The sequence below is a fragment of the Anomaloglossus baeobatrachus genome, chromosome 2, assembly GCF_048569485.1.
Source record: "Anomaloglossus baeobatrachus isolate aAnoBae1 chromosome 2, aAnoBae1.hap1, whole genome shotgun sequence".
Taxonomy (NCBI): Eukaryota; Metazoa; Chordata; class Amphibia; order Anura; family Aromobatidae; genus Anomaloglossus; species Anomaloglossus baeobatrachus.
This window is the reverse complement of record NC_134354.1, coordinates 751,513,687-751,540,852: the sequence shown is the minus strand read 5'-3', so window position 1 is coordinate 751,540,852 and position 27,166 is coordinate 751,513,687. Positions and strand designations below refer to the sequence as shown.

General features: G+C 47.1%; 1 protein-coding gene across 1 annotated transcript in view; it reads left to right on the top strand.

Annotated features, from left to right (window-relative positions):
* The window catches only part of ARHGAP42 (Rho GTPase activating protein 42), a 501,254-nt gene that overhangs the window by 309,917 nt on the left and 164,171 nt on the right, over positions 1-27,166 (top strand). The window contains exon 4 of the mRNA XM_075337479.1: positions 3,661-3,732. Coding sequence (XP_075193594.1) covers positions 3,661-3,732 — 72 coding nt within the window. The remainder of the gene's footprint in view (positions 1-3,660; positions 3,733-27,166) is intronic.

Genomic DNA, 27,166 nt, shown 5'->3' with positions numbered 1-27,166 from the left:
TAAGGCTTGTAAAGATCTGACTGTGCCTGTTTACTGGCCTTGGTGGTGAAGTACCAGATGTAAGTCACCAAGAGTCCCCATTTCTACGTCATCCACCTCCCACAGACCTTGATCTAGAGACAAAACAATGTATTTGTTTTGCTCTTTTAACACATGGAATGAGCGTTTCTGCTGGACAGATTCGGACACTTTAGCAAGTGTTTATTAGAGCAGATCATGATGAAATATTGTGCTCACGTTGAGTCACCCTTGCTACCTTGTATGGTCTCAGCTATTCGTAGTCCTTCTCCTGGAGTGATAAAATCCAACTTCATTAATTAAATAAAACTATTTTATCTCTGCGACTTGTAGCTGAAGTATAATATAACTGTCCATGGCCCTAATGTGGACACCATGGTCATCTTCTCGTCAATCCCATTTATGGTAACGTTATGTTTAATCATGATTTTAACTCCTGATGACCATGAAGAAGGTTTTTCAGGAATGTCCTGTTGTTTTCATGAGTTCCATGGTTACCTCCATCCATGTTGTTATTGGTGACAGTAGATTCATGCTGCCGGAACCATGTACCTTGAGAAGTTGGCTTCACCTGACCACGATAGGACTTTTGGCCAGATGGTCTATCTCTCCAGACAAGCACCATTTTGAACAGTGTGGGTCTCAATTTGATGCTGATTCAGTAAGGTTATCTGTTTAACTTTCAACCTGTAGGGCACAAACTGCTACAGGTTCATGGCCTACAAGACCATACACTGATGTCACCGCATTTTGTACAAGGGACAAGAGTTCCTGTAGGTAGTAACACAAAGGTGGCACTAGTACTTTTGGAATGGGGCACTCAGAGGACATAATACTTTCTAAATGGTTTGTTTTGAACTTATGTCTTCTAAGGAGGCAATCAAGGGGCATGTTTACTACGGTAGGTTAGGGAGTGCACTACTTACTTTGCCCCTGGCACTGGCAGTTCATGCTTCACCACTTTGGCCTGGTCTTTGGTTTGGAAGGATGGACTTGATTTGGCCACTTGTTTGAGTTTTTGCTACCTAAATACAGCAAACATAATAGTTTATGGAGCCATACTGTAATTCATATATCCTATGAAATATCTAATCATTGCCTAAGGGTATGCCAAATCCCACCAAGGACAACAAGTAAACAAGTACAAGAAGTTTGGATGTCCTCCCCATGTTTGCGTGGGTTTCCTCATTTCACCCCATTTTGTGGAAGGAGAAACACATGGAGTGCCATCTACTCCACAGTATATAGTTTTATGGGCCCCATGAAAACAATGCACTTGATGCCTTATTATGAGAAGACTATGTGGCTGATCTTTTGGGTTGTCATACTGTTTTTAGTCACTTTTACTCGCTTTTAGACACTTTTCCCAGGCCAGCTATGTCTTTTTTACATTCAAGTGGGAGAAAGTAAAGGTCAGTGCCCCTCTCGGAGTTCATTACTATTGCGTTTAATGATAAATTGCTCAAGTTCTGCCTTTTTCTCCTTGGGATAGTTCATAAAAGCCAGGAAATGCCTTTTTTTTTCCTAAGAATTCTAGCTCATGACTCGAATATTATAGACCGGTCACACATTCTCAACTAAAAGCTCTGGTGCTTCTATTTCTGTCGACAGCCTATCCACAAATCTGTCAACTAGGCACTAAATTTATTGTGCAACTTGAAAGAAATCTATATTTGGAATCAATATTTTGTATATGAAACATGAGTGCAACTTACATGCCAAGTGAGATTTGTGATGCCGAAAGGGGTTGTCATTGGAAAAAAAAGGTTCTAAAATATATATTCGGGCCTCACAGAAAACAATTCTGAAAGTACATCTGTTTTCCAGCAATGTTTTTTCGTCGTTATGAATATTATTTTTTTTAACAACTGAATATTTTATGTATTTTTTCGTTAGAAAGAAATGTTGAATATTTTTTAACAACTTGTCTGCACATTCGACTTTCCACAGAGAAGGGCCTAATGTCACAAGGAGATTTTTGCAGGCATTGCCAACTGTCATGGTGACGTCAAGATCTGTAGAAACTTCAGATTCTGCCGCTCTGCCTGCTATCTTCTCTGATGTCTGTCATCAGCGCAGTGAGACATGGGCATCGACCCACAGACTTAAGCGGGCTTTACATGCTACGAGATTGCTACAGCGATCTTGTTGGGGTCACGGAATTTGTGACGCACATCCGGCCGCTGTAGCGATCTCGTTGTGTGTGACTCCTAGGAGCGATTTTTGGATCGTTGCAAAAACGTCCAAAATCGCTCCTCGTTGACATGGGGGCCCTCTCCCAATTATCGCTGCTGTCGCTTGGGCGAAGTAGTTCCTCATACCTGCGGCAGCACACATTCGTGTGACGCCGCAGGAACGAAGAACCTCTCCTTACTTGCCACACACCAGCAATGAGGAAGGAAGAAGGTGGGCGGGATGTTCGTCCCGCTCATCTCCGCCCCTCCGCTTTGATTGGGCGGCCGCTTAGTGACGTCGCTGTGACGCCGAGCGAACCGCCCCCTTAGAAAGGAGGCGGTTCGCCGGTCGCAGCGACGTCGCCGAGCAGGTAAGTATGTGTAACGCTGCCGTAGCGATAATGTTCGCTGCGGTAGCGATCTTCACATATCGGCATAACGATAGGGGTGGGTGCTATCACGCTCACCATCGCTAGCATCGGCTAGCGATGTCGCAATGTGTAAAGCCACCCTTAGGCAGGCTAGCAAGAGTTGATCTCTACAATGCTGCTTGTTAGTCTCCTTGATCACATGCTGTGGAGGAGCCACTCACATTCACTCCCCTTCTATATATGCTGGCTGGACTATTCCATTAATGCCTGCTATAGCTTCTCTATACTGGTTTGGTGAGCTGTTGTGATCCAGACTTAAGGCTGCTTTACACACAACGATATTGCTAGCGATCTCGTTAGCGATGTGACACGCCCAGATCATTGTTACGATTTGCCGAGATCGCTCATAGGTCGTTTTGTAGTGGTCACACGTACCCATCTCGCAAACGACGCTACATCGTTCAGCGATATATTGTTTCACCAAGGCGGTCGTGTGGATGTTGTTCGTCATTGTTGTCAGGGTGTCAAACGTAACAATATGTCTGCTGCGTTCCAAACGACGAACAATATTTTGAAATTGAACGGCGTGTCAACGATCAACGATTTTCACCCTATTTGCGTTAGTTCTGAGTCGCTCGTAGGTGTCACACGCAACGACGTCGCTAACGATGACAGAAGTGCGTCACGAAAACCGTGACCCCAACGACATATCGTCAGATAAATCTCAGCGTGTAAAGCGGCCTTTACCCGTGATTGTTGTGCAGGCCAGAGTTTTACACCCTCCAGAATCAATAAAATATGTTACGAAATAGAATAATGATGAATCTGCAATTTTTTTCTAACTTTAGAAAATCTGCTCTGACCTATTGGTTGTACAAAATAAAATTACACCTCATCCACAAACAGAAAAATATTTGAACTCAGCACAGTAAAACCTTAGCGATGGCTGACGTGACCGGTTGTATTGTTCCATTGTTGTGCATGTGAAAAAGTCTGTTTTTTTTTTCTACCTGAGTTATCAACAGTTTGCACAATTCATGTGAGATACAATTTTTTTTTGTTTTTGTTCAAGATTTTTATTTTTTTTTATTTTACAGATCCAGAATGCAAATGACGTCCTGATATCCCCCCTAGAAAAGTTCCGTAAGGAACAGATTGGTGCAGCAAAGGTAACTATCAATAGTCACTGTTTCAACAAATGTTGAATAAATCAATAGCAAAAGTGAATATTAGCAACATGGTAATATATCTTAATGGAGAGATATTATTTTCTCCCCTTATGAGCCCCTTCTCCCACCTCCTCCACACCTTCATTCCCTATGGCTCCACAACTGCTTTTTCACTCAGAATAATAGCTAAAATCCGTCTTGGTCAGCGAGAGGCAGATTGCTAGCTCACTGAGTAGAGTGCGAGAGGCAGATTGCTAGTTCACTGAGAGATCAGATGCCTATGAAGGTCTATGGAGAGGAGAAGGAGTAGAGTGCGAGAGGCATGGATATACAGAGGAGATCATATTACAGCTTCTAGTCTCACACTAGTGCTGGATTCACAGGTACACTACTCAGTATTGATGGATAATGACCATGTTGCTGTAGTTTCTGAACATGTCCTTCGTAGAAACAGAAGATCAGGAATCCCTCATATCTGTGTATTATATGTATGAGAGACATCATAGCAGAAAGTCACCACTCTCCAGCTCAGAGACAACTGAAGGGTAAATTGAGTCTGAAAAGGGGAAAACTGGTGATTAAATGCAGGATACAAGTCTTATAGTGGCGAGAAATAAGATTATTCCTCTTGTACATAAATATGACACCTTATTCTGAATAGTCACCTGAAATTATGGGTAACGTACGTTAGTGCATATATAGCATTTGCCCTGCAAGCAACTGCTGTATCATGTGTCCAGCATGTGATTGGTGCATGTACAGCACTCATTCTGAGTAGGGATACATGCCGCGTGGCGTGTGACTAGCATATAAGTGTTACTTGCTATGAGTAATCTGTGTGAGTGACACATGATATGAGTGTGACGTCCTGGCAAATCCAGGTAGTCACAAATAGGCCCCTGCACAACACCTTCCCTCACAGGTAACAGCAGCCAACCCTTAAACCCTAGTCACCCCCCTCAGGGCTAGATAGACACACCAGGGGGCAGAACCAGGCGGTTGGAAGACGCCCACCGAGGAGTCTAGACAGCCCGGGGCGGGAATGTAAACAGAAAGAAAAGTGTGAGAGTTCAAGTTGGAGAGGAGTGTGGGCTGGAGCTGTGTCCAGCTCCAGCAGAGGCGAATACCCCCAAATTGAACGGCGCCAGGGTAGGAGCCCTAGTGCCATTGGCTAGGAGGCAGACGGCGGTCTCCGTCTGCAGGAGCCGGGAAGACTGCTCGGTGGAACCGAGATGGACCGGGACAGGGTTGTAGTCCGCCGGTACCGTCCCGGGGAACCGACTCGGAAACCGGAGCACACAGGGGGGTACTCTGACCCTGAAGCCGGGACCAGAAGCGACTGGAACTGGTTAATTAACCAATTGAGGCAAGGACTAGAGGTCCTGTCCCACCCAAAGTCCCTATTAGAAGACAACAGCCCACCGAGGGGGATAAATGGCCACCGCCAAGGCTCAGAGATCCCACGGGCCAGCGTCTGCGGGCACGGCTCCTTAGGCCACATCCAGCCGGGAGCAGACTCCTGAAGTTGCAAGCACAGGCAGTCCACCATTCTAAAAAGGTGCAGGAGAAAGACAGAGACCACCAGTCGGGTGGGGGAAACAGAATGCAGCCAGCTGCGGGCACCGACCACCATCACCTTGGTTTACCAGAGACTCATGTGTTTCTTTAATAGTGAGTACACCAGCACCCTGCGGTCGCCCATCTCCCTGCACCAAACTCCAACGGGTCCCGGGGCCACCATCCCTGACCACGGAGGGGTTAACAACTTGCTGCATAACATCTCCCCTGGGTGCCCTGTAACTGCCGCGGTGGTGTCCAACCTCAGCACACACCGTGGGTGGCGTCACGAACTTAATACGGCTCAGCCTGTACATATACGTCCTACATCCACCATCCCCCACCCTTTTTTCATTCGGAGTGTCCGCGGGACCCCCCTGGGTCTGGAGACCCTCGAGCCACCCACCGGAAGGTCCGGATCCGAGCAGCGGCAGGCTGCTGGCACGGGAGCGGCACATGAGTACTATGTGTGAGTGGCGCATGATGTGAGTGGTGTATGAATGCCACCTATTCTATCCAATGTGTGAGTGTTGCAGGAGGGGAGCCTGCACACACCTTTTACATAGGGACGCTCCACAGTCTGGTTTCGTCCCAAGCCTGCTAACATTGTAGGGCCCTCATCACACTATGAGATTTTCACTGCTTCTTTCTCCAGCTTGCGTCAGTTGTCCTTTTCTGGTTAATTAGGCAACTGCTTTAATTACCTTATGTGTGTAATGATTGAGGTGAGGCTGGCGGGGACACTGGTATTCGGCTATGAGGATCGCCCCAGTGCTGTTCCATCACCGCACAGCGTTGGTTGTGTGATGGAGCGAATGCAGCAGAAGAGACTTACACATGGCTCGTCCTCTATCTGGGAACACGGGATTGGATTTTCCCATCGTAGCTCCGCTCCCTTCTGTAGCGTTATTTAATGTTGCGGTGAGACACAATTACTTCATGATACGATTGTGAATTTGGTGATAAGAGGTTTAATCATTGCGCTGGTCTCCGGGGGACTGGACTGCCGAGCAGCCATGTAGTAAATGTATATCCGAGAAGAACGCAAAAGGATCCCTCATCATTGTGTTATAACATGATGGAGCGATAGACTGATCCCAAAACCGCTATCCGGGAGAAAAGCTGCTGGCGGCAAAAATCACCACCGACTTTCCATGGTGAGGATATAAATCATCGCTCCGTGATCTCATAACTCACTAATGAATATTCTTAAAGGAGTTCTATATAAATCTATGCCATATAATACCGCAATACAGTACTCCATTACACTATTTATACACCTATACAATGATCGATTACTACAGGCATATATTGCTGTATTAACGACACTGTAAAATGTGCAATTATTTGCATTATATATTGCTTCATTAATGCTGCTGTGGCGCCCTGGACAAGCCAGGTCGTCACATGTACTACACCAACACACCCTACACCCCGGCTAGGCACACCTAAGCCAAACACAAATCCTTGTTGCCTTCCTCCAGGGGCTGATGTCCACACCAGGGGGTGGGCCAGGCGGTTGGTCCCACCCACCGAGGAGTTCACAGTCCTGGAGGCGGGAAAAGGAGTCAGTTGGAGTTCAGTTTTGGAGAGTGAAGTGGTAGGAGAGGAGACTGACCGAGTCCGTGTGTGTGTCCCGGGCACTCAGCAAGGTTGGCAGACGGTGGTGACCGTCTGCATGAGAGGCTGATTGGAGTGAACCGTAAGGACCGGGGACGGGCGGTGGCCCGCCGGTACCGGATCGGGGAGTGAAGAGAAGCCAGCACCATTCGGCAGGGCCTACGGACCCCGACCAGGCTAGGAGTCGCCGTAAAACCGGTCAAATCCGTTAGCGAAGGGAACCTCCGGGGTTTCCCAGCAGCCAAGACCCGATTGAAGGCAACAGCTCACACCGTAGAAGGAAACACAGTCACCGCCAAGGCTACAGTTCCCAGGGCCAGAGCCTGCGGGCAAAAGGGGGCTCCCTCAGCATCCATCCAAGCTGGGGAGCGGGTTACCGGTGGGAAGCCATTGGAACCGTAAACACAACACAGGTGCAGGGAAAGGCAGTCACCATCAACCTGCCGGGAGGAGAACAACCGCAGCCGCCTGTGGGACCCGTCCATCCAGCCGTTTGTTTGACCAGAGACTCTGTGTGAATTACTGGCTGAGTGAGTACCACCATGCCGTGCGGCACAGCGCTGCCCTCCCGCGACCCTGCACCTCACCAGGCCCCGTAACTCACCCGCCATCCCTAAAACCCTCACCGGGGCCCCGGGACAACCAACCCCCTACCCACGGAGGGGAGAACCAACACCCAAGCTGCTCCCTGTCATCGCTCCCGGGATCCCCGTCCAGAGCAGCGGTGTTGTCACAACTTCACCACAACCGTGGGTGGCGTCACGGACAATATCTCCCCAAACCACACACCAACCCCCCTTTCACTCACAGGCGAGGAACGCCGCTCGAGTCCCCGGGATCCGGCCCACCGCTCGAGCCACCACCGAGCAGCAGCAGCCGGACCCGAGCAGTGGGTGAGCGCAGCGTCCCCTCCTCCGCCCGCGACACTTCCATATAGGACTAAGCGCTCCCTAGTCTCTCAGCTTCGTGCTTATCGGGGACAGTGTGCTCCTGAAGATTGTCAATTTGGGCTGGCAGCATGGCTGACCAGCTTTACCACTGGACAATAAAGATTGTTGGATCCATCGATGCGGTCAGCTTCTGGGGAGATCTTGTAAGTGGCACACTCCTTGCCTAGTAAAATTGCCGATAGACTGCAAAGGAGGCCAGTTTTTTTAGAACAGAGAGGGTTGTCAACGAGAGAGGTACATCTTGTAACGCCGATACCGGCATCCTCGCACTCTCCAGACCCCCTTCCCTGGCAAGGATGCCTCTGCCTGAAGAGCGTGCCCGCGTCCACTCCCCCTTTCTTTAAGTGCCAGCATCCCCTTAACCCGGAAGTGCCTCCCAGGTCAGCTGGGAGGCTGCAGGTATTTAAGGCACCTTTACCCTATGGGAGGTGCCTGTGCAATGAGTTTGAGTGATTGCTAGTTGTCAGATCCCTTGGTGCTGCAGCTGTTATCGTGCTGGCTGCTACTGCTGACACTTCTTCGTATTTCAGTGCTGTGCTAACTTTCTGTTCCAATGCTGCTGTTATCATCCATGCTGACCGGCTTATACGATACCCACCTCTGCAAGTATCCACGCCAGTTGGATCTCCTGTACCATCCATCCGTCCATCCATCCATTCCGGACGGAATCTCGACACCTGCTGCAAAATATTGCCAGAGACTGCCGCTCCCATTGCCCTGGGGCTAGCTATCACAGAACCAGTCTTCCCAAGTGGCACTGGACTCCTACCTAACACCCTCACTATTAGGGGCCCTGGAGAAGACCAGGCGCAGGTCCGTAGTCAAGCCCCTCCGGGTTTTCTGTGTGCTGTGGCCCAGTGGGTTTGCTAAACATCTCTTCTCGCCTGGCGAGCATAACATATTTCAAAGTTATTTTTTTTTACAAGCACTTGGCAATAGTAATAAACAGCCCCTTTTATTCCTCTTCCCACCTATGTTGTTAAAGGGAACCTGTAACATGTAAAAAAAAATTCTGTTAACCTGCCGATATGGGGTTAATCTGTATATTATTAGAGTTCCAAACCCGAGAGCCCCACTGCTGGGAGGAAAATTACTTAAATCCTGCTGGCACCATTCGGGTATCAGTCACGGAGGCGGTACAGGAGCAAGTTCAGTCACCTCTCTGTGTAACCGCACCCCCCAACCCCCCCACTGACTGACAATCTCTCTATATGAGACCCAGCTGTCAGTGCACGGAGCGCAGTTATAGCCACCGCTCTCTATACACAGAGCAGTCACTGAGGCCGCGCTGGAACCACCCTTATGACTGAAACCTGACTGCTGCCAGAGGGCAGGGCGTTTTTCGTGGCGTCTTTGCGCGTTTTTCGGGTGCGTTTTTGTGCATTTTTGGGCTCAAAACTGCGTGACTTTGCTTCCCCAGCAAAGCCTATGACTTTTCATTTTTGCTGTCCGCACACGACTTTTTTTTTTAGCTGCGTTTTTGAGCTGAAAAAAAAAAATGGTCATGTCAATTTTTTTCTGTGTTTTACTGCGTTTTCCACCCATGCAGTGCATTGGAAAAACGCAGCAAAACGCAGAGATCAAAAACACAGCCCAAAACGCGGTAAAAACGCATGCGTTTTTACCGGTGCGTTTTTGCCGCGGGTGCGTTTTTATGCGTTTTTAGCGGCCAAAAACACTGCATCTTTGTAGTCACAAAAAATGGCATGGTGCGCACATAGCCTTACAGTTCTTTTCCTCCCAACAGCAAAGGTCTTGGTGCCAGCATCGGGCAGCTTCAGAACACTATTAACCTGCAAATTAATCCCGTCTGCAGGGTAATAGCGATTTTTCACATGACAGGGAACCTATCATCAGTTTATAACCTAACTAATAACATGTATGTGTGCCGCCCTGGCAAAACCAGGGTGTCACAGAGGTCTGCATCCATCTTTTTGGTGCAGATTTCACTCTCCCTTGGGGAGTTTCCCACACAGATACACACCAGCCAATCAGGCCCCACTCACCCCCTCCCCAGGAAAAGGGAGGGGGGCGAGAGGAGCTTAGAAAGAGCAGAGCAGAGTTTGAGCTGTGGTCAGTCTGCAGGAGGAGAGAGGTCTGGAAGCAGCCCCTGTTTGGAGCTAGGAAAAGTGGCAGTAAGGGCCTCAGGAATAGGCCAGCCGCTTATGGGACCCGAAGTGGACCGGGAGAGGGTAGTGGCCCCCCGGTGCCGACTGTCGGGACCCAGTCCGGACCTGTGTACAAAACAGACACAGACATCAGGCAGGAGAACAACACCTGAATTACACGCATGGGTGTGGGACCCGTCCTCACAGCATCTGTGGGCACCAGTTACCAGCAATTTGGTTTACAAAAGACTCTGAGTATTTCTTCCATCTGCGTTCCTGACCCTCCACATCAATCCAGCTTCATCCAGCACCACGATAACCGAACTGTGAGTGTAGTATTCCCTGCAATCCCTGCCACCACCACAACTCCCAACTGGGCCCTGGGAATACACCTCCCCTACCCGTGGAGGGGATCCTACCTTGCTGCCCCACACCATCAGTCCCGGGTACTGTCCCCAGAGGCAGCGGCGGTGCCACATCTCATCACCGCAACCCATGTGTGGCGTCACGGACAATCTCCCTTACCTAATCCCCTTTTTGCTGTGGAGCCTGGGATCACAGACCGGGTCACGCCACCGTGATACTCACAGAAGTGACCCCTTGGCCCGGATCTGAGTACCCCTTATCCCTGGGCGACACTTATGTAGAGGCCTTGAAATTCTGGATAAATCTTGACCTTTCTTGTAGAAATCATTTTTACTGTCTAAGAGAAGTCCATTGTTAAATTCCCATGTAGATGAGCATCAACTGTAGTGACGAGGTGGAAGGACATTGCTCTTGCGGCTCTTCTGTCTCTCTCTCTATTCCCTGCCGGCTGCCTGTCTCCTACCTCTGCCTGACCGGCCACTCTTTCTTTCAGTGTCTTGCTTTCCCTAGCAAGATCTTTCTCCAGAATCTGTGCTTGTGGCGGTGCATGCGCAGTAAGGCCCTGGTGAGAGTTGGCATATAATTCTGCGCATGCGCCACCCAGACAATCAAGATTTTAGCGAAATATTGTGCTAGCGAATGCAGGTCACTGTCGGAAGAGTAACCTGTCAATCAAAGATACAAGGCAGGCGTGGGCAAGGTTTAGGGAAAGCGGTAGGAGAACTGTCTCCCCCCAACACCACACTGGATTTGCATGATATTTTAACTATGTATTTCTCTAAAACAGCAAATAGGATTTATACAAGAAAGGTCAGGATTTCCTTAGCGTTATAGCGCCTTTACACGTATGTCATTAGTTTGGAGTATAAAATTCTGATGACACACATGTATACATACATACACACGTGCAACATACTGTCAAGATGACTATGGGATAGCAGGGAACCGGGTATCTTAAGCTGTCCCTCAAGATTAGGGGGCCCTATGCTATCCCTATCTTCATGTATACTCCTGATGGTGGAGAGGCCTGAGTCTCTTTCCTGGCCCTGCTCCTGACCAGTCCTGATCTGATTCCCCCTACCTATCCCCACCAGGAGGGATGGGACAGGAATGTAATGTAATGAAACCTCACAGATAAAGAATTGCAAGGAAAAACTAAAACCCTGTCATACAGCATACATACACAAAGATGAAGACATAGAGGTACAGGAGGAAAAACAAGAGCAGAAAGGAACCTACAAAACAGGGGTAAGCTCCACAACTGCACCAAGCAAAGAGCACAACTTTCACTATTAAGTGTGGGATACCACACCTCACAGACCAATATAGAATAAACTATACTTGGCATAGGTGGAAGGTTTGCACCAGCATAAATAGGAGGGGAGCAGATGTGATAGGCCTCTCCACAACATGTGACCAAAGGAGTGTAACGCCTGCCTGGATCAACAGACTCAGACAGGCTGTAATGGATAGACTAGGGGGAAGCCCCTCACCAAGCAGGACCCCCAGAACCCTGAAACCCTTTAACCCCTATACAGGGATTTGGAATTACACAGGGTACTGGAGATCACTACCTGTGGAAGGCTGCAGTCCGAGAGAGTAGTAGTCAGGCAGGGTCAAACCAGGAATAGCAGAACAGGAACAGAATCGGCAGGCAAAGACGTAAACAGGAAAATGTAGCAGTGGTCAGATCCGGGTCGGGCAGCGAGGTACAAAAACAGCAGGCAGGAGGGTAGTCAGAAAACACACAGAAGTCAGCACACAGGAATCAAAATACAAACAGCACATGAGCCAGGAGTACAGAACTATCTCTGGCAGTGGTCATGTGACAGGAGGGGGAATAAGAAGGGTGTGGTGTCTTCCCATTGGCTGTAGCTGAATGCTGGCAACTTCAGCTGGAAGACACACGCCACCCACAGTCAGCCAGTGGTACTGCAGATCCCAAGATAACCCAGCCCAGTGGATGATCGGAGCCTGCGCCCACCGGTGCTGCTGGCATCAACTCCTCTCCCATCACCAGCACCATCCACGGCAGGAACACGGCGTCGCCTGGCGATCGGAACAGAATTCTCTGGAGCAGACTCCGGCGGTGACGTAACAAGGAGTGAGCAAAGCAGCAAAGATTAACTCTTGCTAGCCTGCCTATGAATCAGCACACAGCAGGTCGACGCCCGAGTCTGCCTGTTTTGATCCCAGCACCAGATAAACCATCGGGCGTAGTGTCAGAATCTGCAATCTGAACGGAGCCCAACACTGCCATGACAATGGGTGAAGTTTGTGCAAAGCTCTTTGTGACAAATACACCCACCCACTATATATACAGTATGTTTAGTACATATATACTTTATACCTTACAGGAATGGAATGGATCCTTTCTCTAGGAAAAGAAAAGGTTTAGATTGTGCAGCAGGCAGTAGATGCAGCCCTCAGAAATGACTTATGATAATGGTAAGACTGGAGAGGAGCAGAGTCATGATCCCGGAGAGCATAGTATCAACTGATACAGGTAGTGGACGTCAGTCTATGATTGACTACCCTATGTAAGGTGCAAAATATAACATAAGACAATGGAAACTATCCTGCCCGACCTCCAGAGCTGAGTGTGTGGCGCCCCTGACCTGGTCAGGCACCACTGAGTACTGCACCCATGCTGGGGACAGTACAATACAGGTAATCCAGAAGGCTGACCGAGGTGTGACTACACAGGCGCATAGTGATCAGGTCTCACACATGTACCTATGAGAGGACCCCTGGGGATCCCAGGAGGGGGAAAAGCCTTCACCTTCACTGGAATAGTGGAGGGGGCCAAAAGCCTCCATCTCCTCTCAAGGGGTGTGGTAAGAGAGCCTGGTTGCTAGGTGGCGTAGGCAAGAACAGGAGAGGAGGAGCAGTGAGCCAGTTCAGTGCAGAGTCCAGGGAGCTCCGAGAGGAGCTGACCCCTACCCCTGGGGCTGTTGCAGTCTGACAGCGCCCGCGCAGTGGCTACCGACGGGGGAGAACGGTCACCTAGGAGTGCTACCCGAAACCCGTCTCCAGCTAAAGAGAGAGCACAGAGTGGGAAGTAAGGAGACTGCTAGGGAGTACCAGGCCCAAACGGGCGGCAGATCCCGGAGCGGGGATAGATCCACCTTTCCTTGCTAAACCTGCCGGTGTGGGGCCCTCAAAGCCCACACCACAACACCCAAAAGCCGCAGCCACGTAGCCACAGTTAGGGCCCATAGTTCACAGGAGGCAAGCAGCTGGAGTGATCTGGTCCAGGCAACAAGCAAACGGCAAACGAAGGGGAGAGAGGCTTCAGCAACTTCCCTGGGTGACCCCCATAGGGACTAAAAGTCGGGGTTACCCCAAACCACCAAGGGCTAAGGAAGGCGAGTTGGTAGTCACCATCAGAAGTCAGCCTGAAGGATACCTGGTTCCAGCCTGGTTCATCCCAGCTACGCCCGGGTTACTCACCCTGCCATCAACTGTGAGTAAAACCCCTGAAAGACATCCTGCTTGTGTGGAGTTATTCTGCGCCTTGTGGTTCTACACACCTACACAGGGCCCTGGGGCTTGCCTCACTCTCAGGAGGCTATCCCAACTGACTGCACACACCATCAGCCCCAGGCGACCCTCAACCTGCAGTGGCGGTCACCACTGACCGCAATTCTGAGAGTGGCGTCACGACAATCAAAATAGAAGATTTCCTAACCGTGACAGGATCCAGCAGAGTGGAGTCCCTGAAGGTAATGCACCGACACAGCGTTCTCGGGGCTTCACAAGTGAAGAGACAGGATAGTTTGGAGCAAGGGGAGGACAGGGAGCCTAAAAGTGTTGTGTATTAATGAGTATTAAGGCCCCGTTACATGCAGCGACATCGCTAACGAGAGATCGCTGGGGTCACGGAATTCGTGACGCACATCCGGTGTCGTTAGCGACGTCGTTGCATGTGACACCTACGAGCGACCGCTAACGATCCCAAGAACCGCAAATATCGTTGATTGTTGACACGTTCCTTTCCCAAATATCGTTGATCTTTTGGAACGCAGGTTGTTCGTCGTTCCTGAGGCAGCACACATCGCTATATGTGACACCCCAGGAGCGACGAACAACAGCGTACCTGCGTCCTCCAGCAACGAGGTGGGAGTGTCGTTAATGCGGCTGCTCTCTGCCCCTCCGCTTCTATTGGTGGCCCACTGTGTAACGTCGCTGTGACACCGCACAAACCTCCCCTTTAAAAAAGAGTTTGTTCGCCGGCCACAGCGACGTCATTAGTAAGGTATGTGCGTCTGACGCGTACTAACGATATCGTTCACCACGGGCAGCGATTTGCCCGTGACGCACGCTCGAAGGGGGCGGGTGCGATCGCTAGCGATGTCGCTGCATGTAAAGCGGCCTTTATTATTAAAGTAAACCTGCGGCTGGGAAAACTATGAGCTCTATATGGTATTTTAGGCTTCTAGATGTAACATCGAATTCAATGACAACAAGCAGACTTGCAGAAAATAGTGAGGAACCAGAAAATCAAGAAAGTTGTAGAACTAATTTGCAGCAGCCAAGTCAAATTAGAAAGGTGATCGATGGCAGCCAGAGCCGTGGAGTCCTGCAGTAGTCAGCGAGCCATAGGTTTCCTGTGGATGGAAAAAACAGGATGCCAGAAGTGTCGTCTACAGTAACTGTAGAAAACCCAGGAACCCCTGAAGGATGAGACTTGCGAGACTGGTTGCCTTATTTGGTCCGTGTCGTCCATGGTCCACAGCTGTTTGTACTGATGAGCTCATCCCTGCGTGGGCCAAAATCCTGTGATTCTTTCTATCTGTCCAGTCTGTTAAACATTTTTCTGTTCCAGTGCCCCCTGACCTCCTCTCGAATTCTCCGAAACATCAAAGGAGGCCGAGACACATTTACGCGCCATAGAAATAGCTGTGGCTAAATTGGGTTTTCTGTTTGAATGATACTTTGTAGCTTTTTAGATTGATGGGCTGTTTGCATTTTTTTCTCCGCATTGGTATTTGGAGATAAAATGGAATAATTTAAGAACTAAAATGACTTTTTTTTTGGTCATCATAGAACGCAGGGCCTCCTGTAACGCCGTGGACTAGGGGAAGGTCCAGTGTGAGGCCAAACACACAACCAAACAAGGGCAACACCACGAGAAACAATGGGTACACTTTAACAATGGTGGGCCCTAGCTCAAGTGAGAGGGAAAATGGACACCTCCTCCACTTACCTGCAGCTGTACCCTACACTCCTAGCCAGTCCCTATACTGGTTCCTCACCTGTCGCCGAGCAGCAACCTGAAGCCCTGAGATGACGCTACAATAGTCCCTGGCTAGTGAGTGTGCAGGTAAAGGACACTAGCCTCACCACTGCACTGAAACAACACACCGGAAAAGGAAGACAGACAGGTGGAAAACACTACAACAGACTGCTGCAGTTGGAACCAAGACTTGCAGCTCCTTCCTCCTCCAAGATCTAAATCCAAATTAATCAAGAATAACCGGCACCCTCTACAGGTAGTAGAGGGTATCAAAGACAGCTACGTCAGCCTAGGAGGGCACGTACCCCTCGATGTAGCTCTTGTCTGCCAGGAACTTGTTGAGAACCTTCAGGCCGGTGGTGGACTTGAGATCTCAGAAACCCATGGCTGCTGCAGACTGGAGGAGTGCAAAACGGCTAGTAGAGGGTATGTAAAGGGACTGGGAGTGGTCAAAACCATAAACACCTGATCAGGAGTCTGAGGCTGCTGCAAAGCAAACTGACATTAACCCTCTCTTACCCAAAGGAAAGAAAACCACAGGTAAAGTGAGACAGACCCAGAACCTATCAGTAATCTCTTATAGCAGAGAGACGACCGTGACACCAATTTGGCGGGCTTTGCAATATCAATACATTATTCTGGTGGCCATTTATATGACTGATCAGCATGCAGGGGAAGTTAAAGGGAATCTGTCGGGAGGTGTTTGCTACTTCATCTGAGAGCAGCATGATGTACATAAAGAGACCCTGAATCCACCAATGTATCACTTAGATTACTGGCTGCAGCCATTCTGTAACAATCAGAATATATAGATTTAGTCATGTAGCAGAGCTGCCCCCGCCCACACCGGGCTCTCTATAGAGATTGTACATTAACAGTGAGGTGTCAGTAAGAGAAGGATGCATGTTGGACTGCTCTGTGACGCAATGATAAGAGTCCTGCTGCTTAAACAAACATAGCAAATAAATAACAAATCAGACCTTGACAAGACAGGTATCCCTGAATTTTATGTTTTAACCTGTGCAGCATGCAATCTTCAGATTACATAGCAAAAAGCTGCCGACAAATTCCCTTTAAACTGGGTTTGCACCTCAAGACTTACTGCAAATATTAGCCTCTGAGTGGTGGTCATTTCAAAGGCTATTTATACAGGTGGACCACATAGCAATATGCGCACAGAACGATCTGTAATGGGTCGGTCAGTGCGAATAGGCTGCCAGTGTTCTCGGCAGCACATTTCCTATTTTCGTCGGACGATGTGCTCCCGAGAATGATGAACATTTTATGAAACCAAAAAATTATTTCATCCAACCAGTGAGTATTTAATTAATTTTCAGGGTGATTAGCAGCCTGTTTAGTCTGCACAATAGTGTTGCGCGAGTAGCTAACTATTCGTACTCGCCATGCTGTTAGCGAGTACTGTCCGCTACTCGCATATTTGTTACGAGTAGCAGGTGCAATGTAAGTCAATGGGAAATACTTGCTAAGTAGCGAGTGACCCGAAAGCCGTACTTTTCGTGCGAGTAGCGAATATGTGAGTAGCGGACAGTACTCGCTAACAGCATAGCCAGTATGAATAGTTACCGTATTTTCCAGCGTATAAGACTACTTTTTAACCCCTGAAAATCTTCTCAAAAAGTCGGGGGTCGTCTTACATGCTGGGTGTCGTCATGACTTTACACACAATAAAAGATATTCTCACCTGTCCTCCGTTCCCGCGGTGCCTCTAGCTGTTTCTTGCAGTCCGCAGGCCCATAGACACCTCCGTGATAATGTCCGTGGACGGAGCAGCCGCTGTAGGATGTCGTCATGGCTTTACACACAATAAAAGATATTCTCACCTGTCCTCCGTTCCCGCGGTGCCTCTAGCTGTTTCTTGCAGTCTGCAGGCCCATAAACCCCTCCGTGATAATGTCCGTGCACGGAGCGGCCGCTGTAGGATGTAGTCATGGCTTTACACACAATAAAAGATATTCTCACCTGTCCTCCGTTCCCACGGTGCCTCTAGCTGTTTCTTGCAGTCTGCAGGCCCATAAACCCCTCCGTGATAATGTCCATGCACGGAGCGGCCGCTGTAGGATGTAGTCATGGCTTTACACACAATAAAAGATATTCTCACCTGTCCTCCGTTCCCGCGGTGCCTCTAGCTGTTTCTTGCAGTCTGCAGGCCCATAAATCCCTCTGTGATAATGTCCGTGCACGGAGCGGCCGCTGCAGGATGTCGTCATGGCTTTACTACAGTTGAATGCTTTTCGGCGCCACAAAGCATTCAACTGCAGTAAAGCGCTGACCGTTGCGACAGCCCTGTGTATTGGACGTGCTTTACTGCAGTTGAATGCTTTGTGGCGTCGTAAAGCATTCAACTGTAGTAAAGTCATGACGACATCCTGCAGCAGCCACTCTATTCATGCTATCATGGAGGGGTCTGTGTGCGGACTGCAAGGAACAGCTGGAGGTATCGCGGGCATCGAGGAGAGGTGAGAATATCTTTTATTGTGTGTAAACAACTGCATGATATGGGATAGAAGGGAACCAGCAGGGGGACATTATTAAACAATGGGCTCATTACTGCACGGGACATTACAGCAGGGCACATTACTAAATAATGGGTACATTACAGCAGGGCACATTACTAAACAATGGGGACATTACAGCAGGGCACATTACTAAACAATGGGGACATTACAGCAGGGGACATCACTAAACAATGGGGACATTACAGCAGGGCACATTACTAAACAATGGGGACATTACAGCAGGGGACATTACTAAACAATGGGGACATTACAGCAGGGGACATTACTAAACAATGGGGACATTACAGCAGGGGACATCACTAAACAATGGGGACATTACAGTAGGGGACATCACTAAACAATGGGGACATTACTCGGGTTGGCTTACACTCGAGTATATATGATATATCCCAAACTCTATATGTTACCTGGAAAACTTGGGGGTCTTCTTATCCACCCAGTCATCTTATATGCCGGAAAATGCGATAGGTACTCGCTCAACACTACTGCATAATGATTGGAAAACGAGTGCCCTAGGATCACTTGCTCCCGATTATGGTACAGTGTAAATGCACCTTTAGTCATTGGTGACTTCTGTAAGTTGTATCTGCTGATCAAAGCGGATTAAAAAACTTCTGCCCTGTGACACAGCCCCTTTAAGTCATCGCATTTCATTTTCATTGTGTCTGTCTGTCCGGCAAGGTGGGTCACTGGGTATTGTGCTGGTGGACTGGTGGAAATCAGATGTTTCCCCTCAGTATTATCTGGATGCAAAATCTGATGAGATTTGTATCTCTGGAAGAAACCTAGTATTGGGGGCTGAGCTGATTGTAAAGGGCAAAGCTGCAAATGAAGGGATCAGATGCATGTAAATGGTTAAAATTGGTCTCTAGTGCAATGCTGGGTATATACAGACTATCTCAGCAGGCTGTTATCAGATTTATTTAATTTACTGTTTCTAGCCTACTCCTGCTGGTCCATGATACACAGGACTCCATCTGTCACAATGTGAATGCAGGGGTCACGCTAAGTACTAGAAGACTCCCGGCAAGCAGCGCAACACAGAGGGAACATCAAGCTAGCAATGCAACAGAAAGCACTGGCGAGGGAAGCAGGATCACCTCCTAAGACTCACCCGAGGCTAATCTCTGCACTCCCTAACATCCCTTCACTGAATTTTTTTCCCCCGTGTGTCACGTGCCTAAGCACTTCCTGGCGCTGAACTCGCCTTGACTAGTGAAGGCCAATAAGAAGCTATTCTGACCACTGCAATAAGACAACATAAGGAAGGTAAGACAAACAGGGGAAAGACACAACAAAAGACAGTCCACAGATTCTCCAGCAGGAACTTCTCAGCTGCAACAGAAGCGACACTTCAGCTTCGTTAGAGACTGGCTTCTTCAAAGTGGACAGCATAGGTTTGAGCTATATTCGGCATAGGGAGGAGTGCGGAGTGAATATTTATAGCAGAAGGGAGTGGCTGCAGCTGAGGTTACCACCATCTGTTAGATCACTGCAGGATAGAAATGAGCCTAAACTCCTTCAGAACCAGATGGAGTTAAATATGCTTCAACTTGGGGTAAACGACGAGCGGGAACTAAAGATGATCTGTAATCAACAATACGCTGTGACCTTCTGATGCCAGATCCCCCCTGAGATCACATCAGGCCATGACACCATTTTACATTTCCTCAGTAATACAGCAGAATACATCTCCCATGTGTTTCCATGCTTCACACTGTCTTTCCCCGTGCTGTGGTATCTGCCCTCTCAGAAGCAGGAAGTTTCTCACAGCTGTCAAAATAGTGAGACAGCAGAGAGTCTTCTTTAAAGGGTCACAGCTATTAGAGAGAGGTTTTATATTCTGGTCTCCTTGCACTTAGTGACGTTTTCCAGAAGGTGAAAGGTCCTCTATAAACTATTATTGGCAAACTACAGACACGGGAAATGGCACTTATAAGTGTTGTTGTGGGGAACTTTTGTTTTCCCTCTTCCTTAGTACATGAGTTACTGCTGCCGAAAATAAATCTGGGAATAGAACTGTGCAGTTTCTTAAAGGGAACCTGTCACCAGATTTGGTGACTTTGAGCTGCGGCCACCACCAGTGAGCTCTTATATACAGTATTCTAACATGCTGTATATAAGAGTCCAGGCCGCTGTGCAGAATGTAAAAATGACTTTATAATACCTAAACAGTCGGTACGGTGCAGATGTGTGTCTCTGTTCTCCGGTACCAGCGCCTCCTCTTTCTGAAGCCGGTGTGCATGACACATCCTACATCATCCACACTCGCCGACATTGAGGTCCTGCGCAGGCGCACTACAATACTTTGATCTTCAGGGCAGATCGTAGTGCGCCCGTGCAAGACCTCAATGCCGGCTAGTGTGGATGATGTAGGATGCATCATGCACCCCAGCTTCAGAGGAAGGAGGACGAAGATGTCCGAAAGAAAAGGCGCCGCACCCGGAGAACGGAGGACACCATCTGACCCATCTGCACCATACCAAACGTCGAGGTAAATATTATAAAGTGATTTTTACGTTCTACACAGCAGCCTGGGCTCTTATGTACAGCATGCTAGAATGCTGTATATAAGAGCCCACTGGTGGTGGCCGCAGCTTATAGTCACCAAATCTGGTGACAGGTTCCCTTTAAAGGGTTTGTGTCATATTCTTCAGCAGACGTGCACTTCTCAATCTTAGAGCTTCTTGTATGCCTGGGATCGGTGCGCTCCTACTTGATTGACAGTTTGGATTAGCGCCTTCATCATGCTGCTGGCGTGCACTGTGCGCTCTGGAGAGGTGGAGGGCGAGATAATAAGAAGGAAATTAGATAGTTACTACAAGCACTATCCAATTAAACCTGTCTGGGAAGGTGTGAATAACACTTTGATATACAAGTGTTAGATCAATAAAGGGCAATACAGTATGCTACCAGCATAAGCTATCACATTTGGATATTAGTAAGTGTCTGTTTGTAACCCAAAGCCATATGGGGCACTTCACGTTGTCAGTAGTGGTGTTGTTGAAGGTTATTGCACTTTTATTGTTACTTCAGCACAAGAGACACCACCTAGTGGTGGAATTATCAGATTTGCCCCAGAAACACGGGCCTTCATACAGCATTGTAAAACAATAAATAAAAATGTTAAATGGTCTTTTTAACAGGTAATTTTAATGTGTTTGTATTATGCAAAACTGGTAATACATACAGTACAGACCAAAAGTTTGGACACACCTTCATATTCAAAGAGTTTTCTTTATTTTTATGACTCTGAATATTGTAGATTCACATTGAAGGCATCAAAACTATGAATTAACACATGTGGAATTAAATACTTAACAAAAAAGTGTGAAACAACTGAAAATATGTCTTATATTCTAGGTTCTTCAAAGTAGCCACCTTTTGCTTTAATTACTGCTTTGCACACTCTTGGCATTCTCTTGATGAGCTTCAAGAGGTAGTCACCGGAAATGGTTTTCCAACAGTCTTGAAGGAGTTCCCAGAGATGCTTAGCACTTGTTGGCCCTTTTGCCTTCACTCTGCGGTCTAGCTCACCCCAAACCATCTCGATTGGGTTCAGGTCTGGTGACTGTGGAGACCAGGTCATCTGGCGTAGCACCCCATCACTCTCCTTCTTATTCAAAAAGCCCTTACACAGCCTGGAGGTGTGTTTGGGGTCAGTGTCCTCTTACAAAATAAATGATGGTTCAACTAAACGCAAACCGGATGGAAGAGCATGCCGCTGCAAGATGCTGTGGTAGCCATGCTGGTTTAGTATGCCTTCAATTTTGAATAAATCCCCAACAGTGTCACCAGCAAAGCACCCCCACACCATCACACCACCTCTTCCATGCTTCACGGTGGGAACCAGGCATGTAGAGTCCATCCGTTCACCTTTTCTGCGTTGCACAAAGACACGGTGGTTGGATCCAAAGATCTCAAATTTGGACTCATCAGTGCAAAGCACAGATTTACACTGGTCTAATGTCCATTCCTTGTGTTCTTTAGCCCAAACAAGTCTCTTCTGCTTGTTGCCTGTCCTTAGCAGTGGTTTTCTAGCAGCTATTTTACCATGAAGGCCTGCTGCACAAAGTCTCCTCTTAACAGTTGTTCTAGGGATATGTCTGCTGCTAGAACTCTGTGTGGCATTGACCTGGTCTTTAATCTGTGCTGCTGTTAACCTGCGATTTCCGAGGCTGGTGACTCGGATAAACTTATCCTCCACAGCAGAGGTGACTCTTGGTCTTCCTTTTTGGGGCGGTCCTCATGTGAGCCAGTTTCTTTATGTTTTGATGGTTTTTTTCACTGTACTTGGGGACACTTTCAAAGTTTTCCCAATTTTTCGGATTGACTGACCTTCATTTCCTAAAGTAATGGTGGCCACTCGTTTTTCTTTCCTTAGCTGCTTTTTTCTTGCCATAATACAAATTCTAACAGTCTATTCAGTAGGACTATCAGCTGTGTATAAGGCAAGAAATCCCACTTATTAAACCTGACAGGGCACACCTGAGAAGTGAAATCCATTTCCGGTGGCTACCTCTTGAAGCTCAGCAAGAGAATGCCAAGAGTGTGCAAAGCAGTAATGAAAGCAAAAGGTGGCTACTTTGAAGAACCTAGAATATAAGACATATTTTTATTTCTCAATTTTTTGTTAAGTATTTTATTCCACATGTGTTAATTCATAGTTTTGATGCCTTCAATGTGAATCTACAATTTTCAGAGTCATGAAAATAAAGAAAACTCTTTGAATGAGAAGGTGTGTCCAAACTTTTGGTCAGTACTGTTTGTATACAAGTGAAATAAGTATTGAACACGTCACTAATTTTCTAAGTAATTATATTTCTAAAGGTGCTATTGACATGATTTTTTTCACCAAGTGGTGATGACAACCTGTCCAATCCACACAGACAAAGAAATCAAACCATAGATGTCCATAAATTAAATTGTGTAATAATGTGAAATGACACGCTGGCTGAAATTTATTTAATACTTTGTACAAAAACCTTTGTTGCTGATAACAGCTTCAAGATGCCGCATGTATGGAGGAATTGGTTGTATGCGTTGCTCAGGTGGGGTTACAATAAATAACACCATGCTCTCCCCAGTACCTGACGTCCGCTGCCTCTGAGTGACCTTGGACTCTGTCTTGTCCTTCATATCACACATCCAATCCGTCACCACCCCCTGCCGTCTTCAACTCAAAAATATTTCCAGAATCCATCCTTTCCTTACTTCTCAGTCTACAAAAATGCTAGTGCATGCTCTCATAATCTCCCACCTTAACTACAGCAACATCCTCCTCTGTGGCCTCCCTGCTAACACTCTCGCACCTCTCCAGTCCATCCTTAACTCTGCTACCCGACTGATCCACCTCCCTCCTCAACACCACCCCACTTCTCCCCTCTGCAAATCCCTCCATTGGCTCCCAATTCTCCACCGCATCCAATTCAAACTACCAACACTGACCTACAAAGCCGGCCATAATCTGTCTCCTCCGTATATCTCCGAACTAATCTCCCGCTACACTCCGACACGTAATTTCCTATCCTCCCAAGATCTCCTTCTGACCTCCACACTCATTCCTTCCTCATCCAACCGCTTCAAGACTTCTTCTGAGTATCCCGTTTTCTGGAATTCGGTGCCTCAACACGTCAAACTATCTGCTACACTTTCAAGCTTGAAACGGAACTTGAAAACTCATTTGTTCAGAAATGCCTGCAGTCTCCAATGACCCCCACCGCCTCATCACCAGAACTGCCACCTCACCATCACCCCACCTACTGTCTCCTATCAATTATCCTATAGAATGTAAGCCCACAAGGGCAGGGCCCTCTTCCCTCTGTACCAGTCTGTCTATTGTAACTTGTATATGTATTTTGTATGTAACCCCTTCTCATGTACAGCACCATGGAATCAATAGTGCTCTATACATAAATATTAATAATAAAAATAATTTTGTCCCAGTCTTCCACACACTTTTCAAATCCTGAAGGCCCCGTGGGCTCCTACTATGAACTCTGAGCTTTAGTTCCTTCCATATATTTTCTATTGGATTCAGTTCCGGTGATCGGCTCGGCCTTTCTATCAGCTTTATGTTCTTTCTCTGAAAGGATTTGAGAGTTTCCTTGCCTGTCAGTTTGGGATCATTGTCTTGTTGAAATGTCCACCCTCGTTTCATCTTCAACATCCTGGTAGAAGGCAGCAGATTTTAATTAAGAATGTCTCAGCATATTTTTACATTCATCCTTCCTTCAATTATTTCAAATATGCCAGTGACGTATCGTATACTGAAAACCAGTCCCACACCATGATGTTCTTACCTCCAAACTTCACTGTTGGTGTGGAGCTTTGAGGGTGATATGCAATGCCTTTTGACCTTCAAACATAGTGTCTATTGTGGCACCCAAAGCATTCAACTTTGGTCTCATTTGACCAGACTATATTCTCTCAGTATTTCACAGGCTTGTCTAAATATTGCTGAGCAAACCTAAAACACACTTGAACATTCTTTCTTGAAGTCCTATGTTCTGAACGTGCATACAGGGCATGGAACTTGAGTGCTCTACTTTTTTTTGTCTTTGAAACAATTGTACCTGCTGATTCCAGGCATTTCTGTAGCGCTCCACAGGTGGTCCTTGATAATTCTTTTCACTTCTGTGTCTGAAATTTTGTGGGGAGCACCTGGTTATGTCCAGGTTAATAGTGAAATGACATTCTTTCAACTTCCATATTATGGCCCTATCAGTGCTCACTGGAACCTTCAGTAATTTTAGAAATTTTTCTGTAACTAATGTCATCAGTATGTTTTACAACAATATGATGGAAAAGGTCTTGAGACAGCTCGCTGGTTTCACTCATCATTAGATGTTTGTTGTGTGGCACCTTGGAAAGGAGACACCTTTTTATAGGCCATCAGTTGAACCAGCTGATATTATTATGAAGGTTGAACTAGATGGACTTAGGTTTTTTTTTCAACCTTTTATAACTATGTTGTTATGCACTATGTGTCCGGATTGCTTTTTAATTACTCAAAACAAGAAAGCCTGCGGAGACACCATCACATGTTTCTCAACGCTGGCAGGAAACTAGCCAGGTCTTTCACTGGGAAGGAACAACTACGGGAAGGGCAGTCTCCAGTCAAGGAGACCACCTATGCCAAACATGGTATCCATCCACAGACAGCTGTTTCGGGGTATTTGCCCCTCATCAGTGTGGAGTAGGAAACTGGCTAGTGGGAGCAATGCCTAGTAGAAGACTACATAAGCAAGAATGGTTGACCTTAGGGAGATCAACATCCAACACCGCGGAGACACCATCACGTGTTTCTCAATGCAGTGATTCTAGAGAAATGCCCCCTGGAAAATATTCAAAACAAGAAAGCCTGCGGAGACACCATCACATGTTTCTCAATGCTGGCAGGAAACTAGCCAGGTCTTTCACCGGGAAGGAACAACCACAGGAAGGGCAGTCTCCAATCAAGGAGACCACCTATGCCAAACGTGGTATCCATCCACTAGCCAGTTTCCTACTCCACACTGATGAGGGGCAAAACCCTGAAACAGCTGTCTGTGGATGAATACCATGTTTGGCATAGGTAGTCTCCTTGACTGGAGACTGCCCTTCCCGTGGTTGTTACTTCCCGGTGAAATACCTGGCTAGTTTCCTGCCAGCATTGAGAAACATGTGATGGTGCCTCCGCAGGCTTTCTTGTTTTGAATATTTCCCAGCGGGCATTGCTCTAGAATCACTGCATTGAGAAACACGTGATGGTGTCTCCGCGGTGTTGGATGTTGATCTCCCTAAGGTCAACCATCCTTGCTTATGCTTTCTAATTACTGACTGATTTTAGCTGGTGTCATGACTTTCCATGGCCTTTTGCAATTCTGTTTCTTTATATTTTCAATACATTTGCTTTATGTAATTTTTTTATTTCTTTGTATGTAAATATATTTACTTAGAAAATTGGTGATGTGTTCCATACTTGTTTCACACACTGCATATATATGCACAAATTATATAATTATTTTACTATTCTGCGAACTTCATTGAACTGTCTCTAACCCCCTGGTATTATCTCTGTTTACTGTCTTAATCCTTATAAGATCAGAATCTAAAGCTGCTAATAATATGCAGCTATGATCATTCATTACCTTAAATCCCCCTGCCCGGCGTTATTTCAGATTAATAAATAATCCGCTATGTATTAAATGTAATGCCGCTGCGGCTATACTCTTATCAGCGTCTGGACAGAATCCCCTCGTCTTCCACTTTTTTTTTTTTGCATTAGGACTTTAGGTGTTTGAAATAATAGAATGATTTAGCAAATAAGATTGAAAAGGGCTCAAGGAAATGTCAATAATGAATATTACCAAGTATGTGTCAGTAATCACAGATATTAGCAAATATGCAACCGGCTAAATGCTAATAATGTCTCCTACCGCTCCATCATGGGAACGTAGTTTATTTTGCTCTAAAGATTATGGACATCTTTGAAATGGGGATAAATATTTTTACATATGTTAGTGGTTATTTTTATTATTTTTTTTTAATTTAGTTTTATTTTTATTTTTTTTATGGCGCGAAGACCTAATTGCTCGGTGGTGGCTCTGAGCAGTCATGGACCGTTCCTGCCGGAGATTCAGATGCTTGACTTGGCCTCACATCAACAAAGCATTTATTCCTCTACCAGGCTGTTCTGTTGACGAGGTGTGACTGCCGACATCATGTTATTGATTGCTAGCTCCCCGCAGTTAGGCAGCGGGGAGCCAGGTATCAATCAGGATGGCATCAGCAGTCACTCCCCGTCAACTGAAGAGAAAGAGCTGTGACATCATCGGAAGCCTTAGAATCACTTGCAGGAGCTTTCCATAAGCATTCTCAGCTGGCAGAGATCGGCCACCATGTAGCACAGGCAGGTAGTTAGCATCTACCTGCCTGCAAGTTCTTAGGCATATAGAGAGAAAAAAGAAATTAGGTCCAGATAACCCCTTAGTTTCAGTCTGTGATCTTGATTCCTGCATTCATTTTAAGAGCCTGATATTTAGTTTGAAGCTTGATCCAAGTTTCAAACGTTTT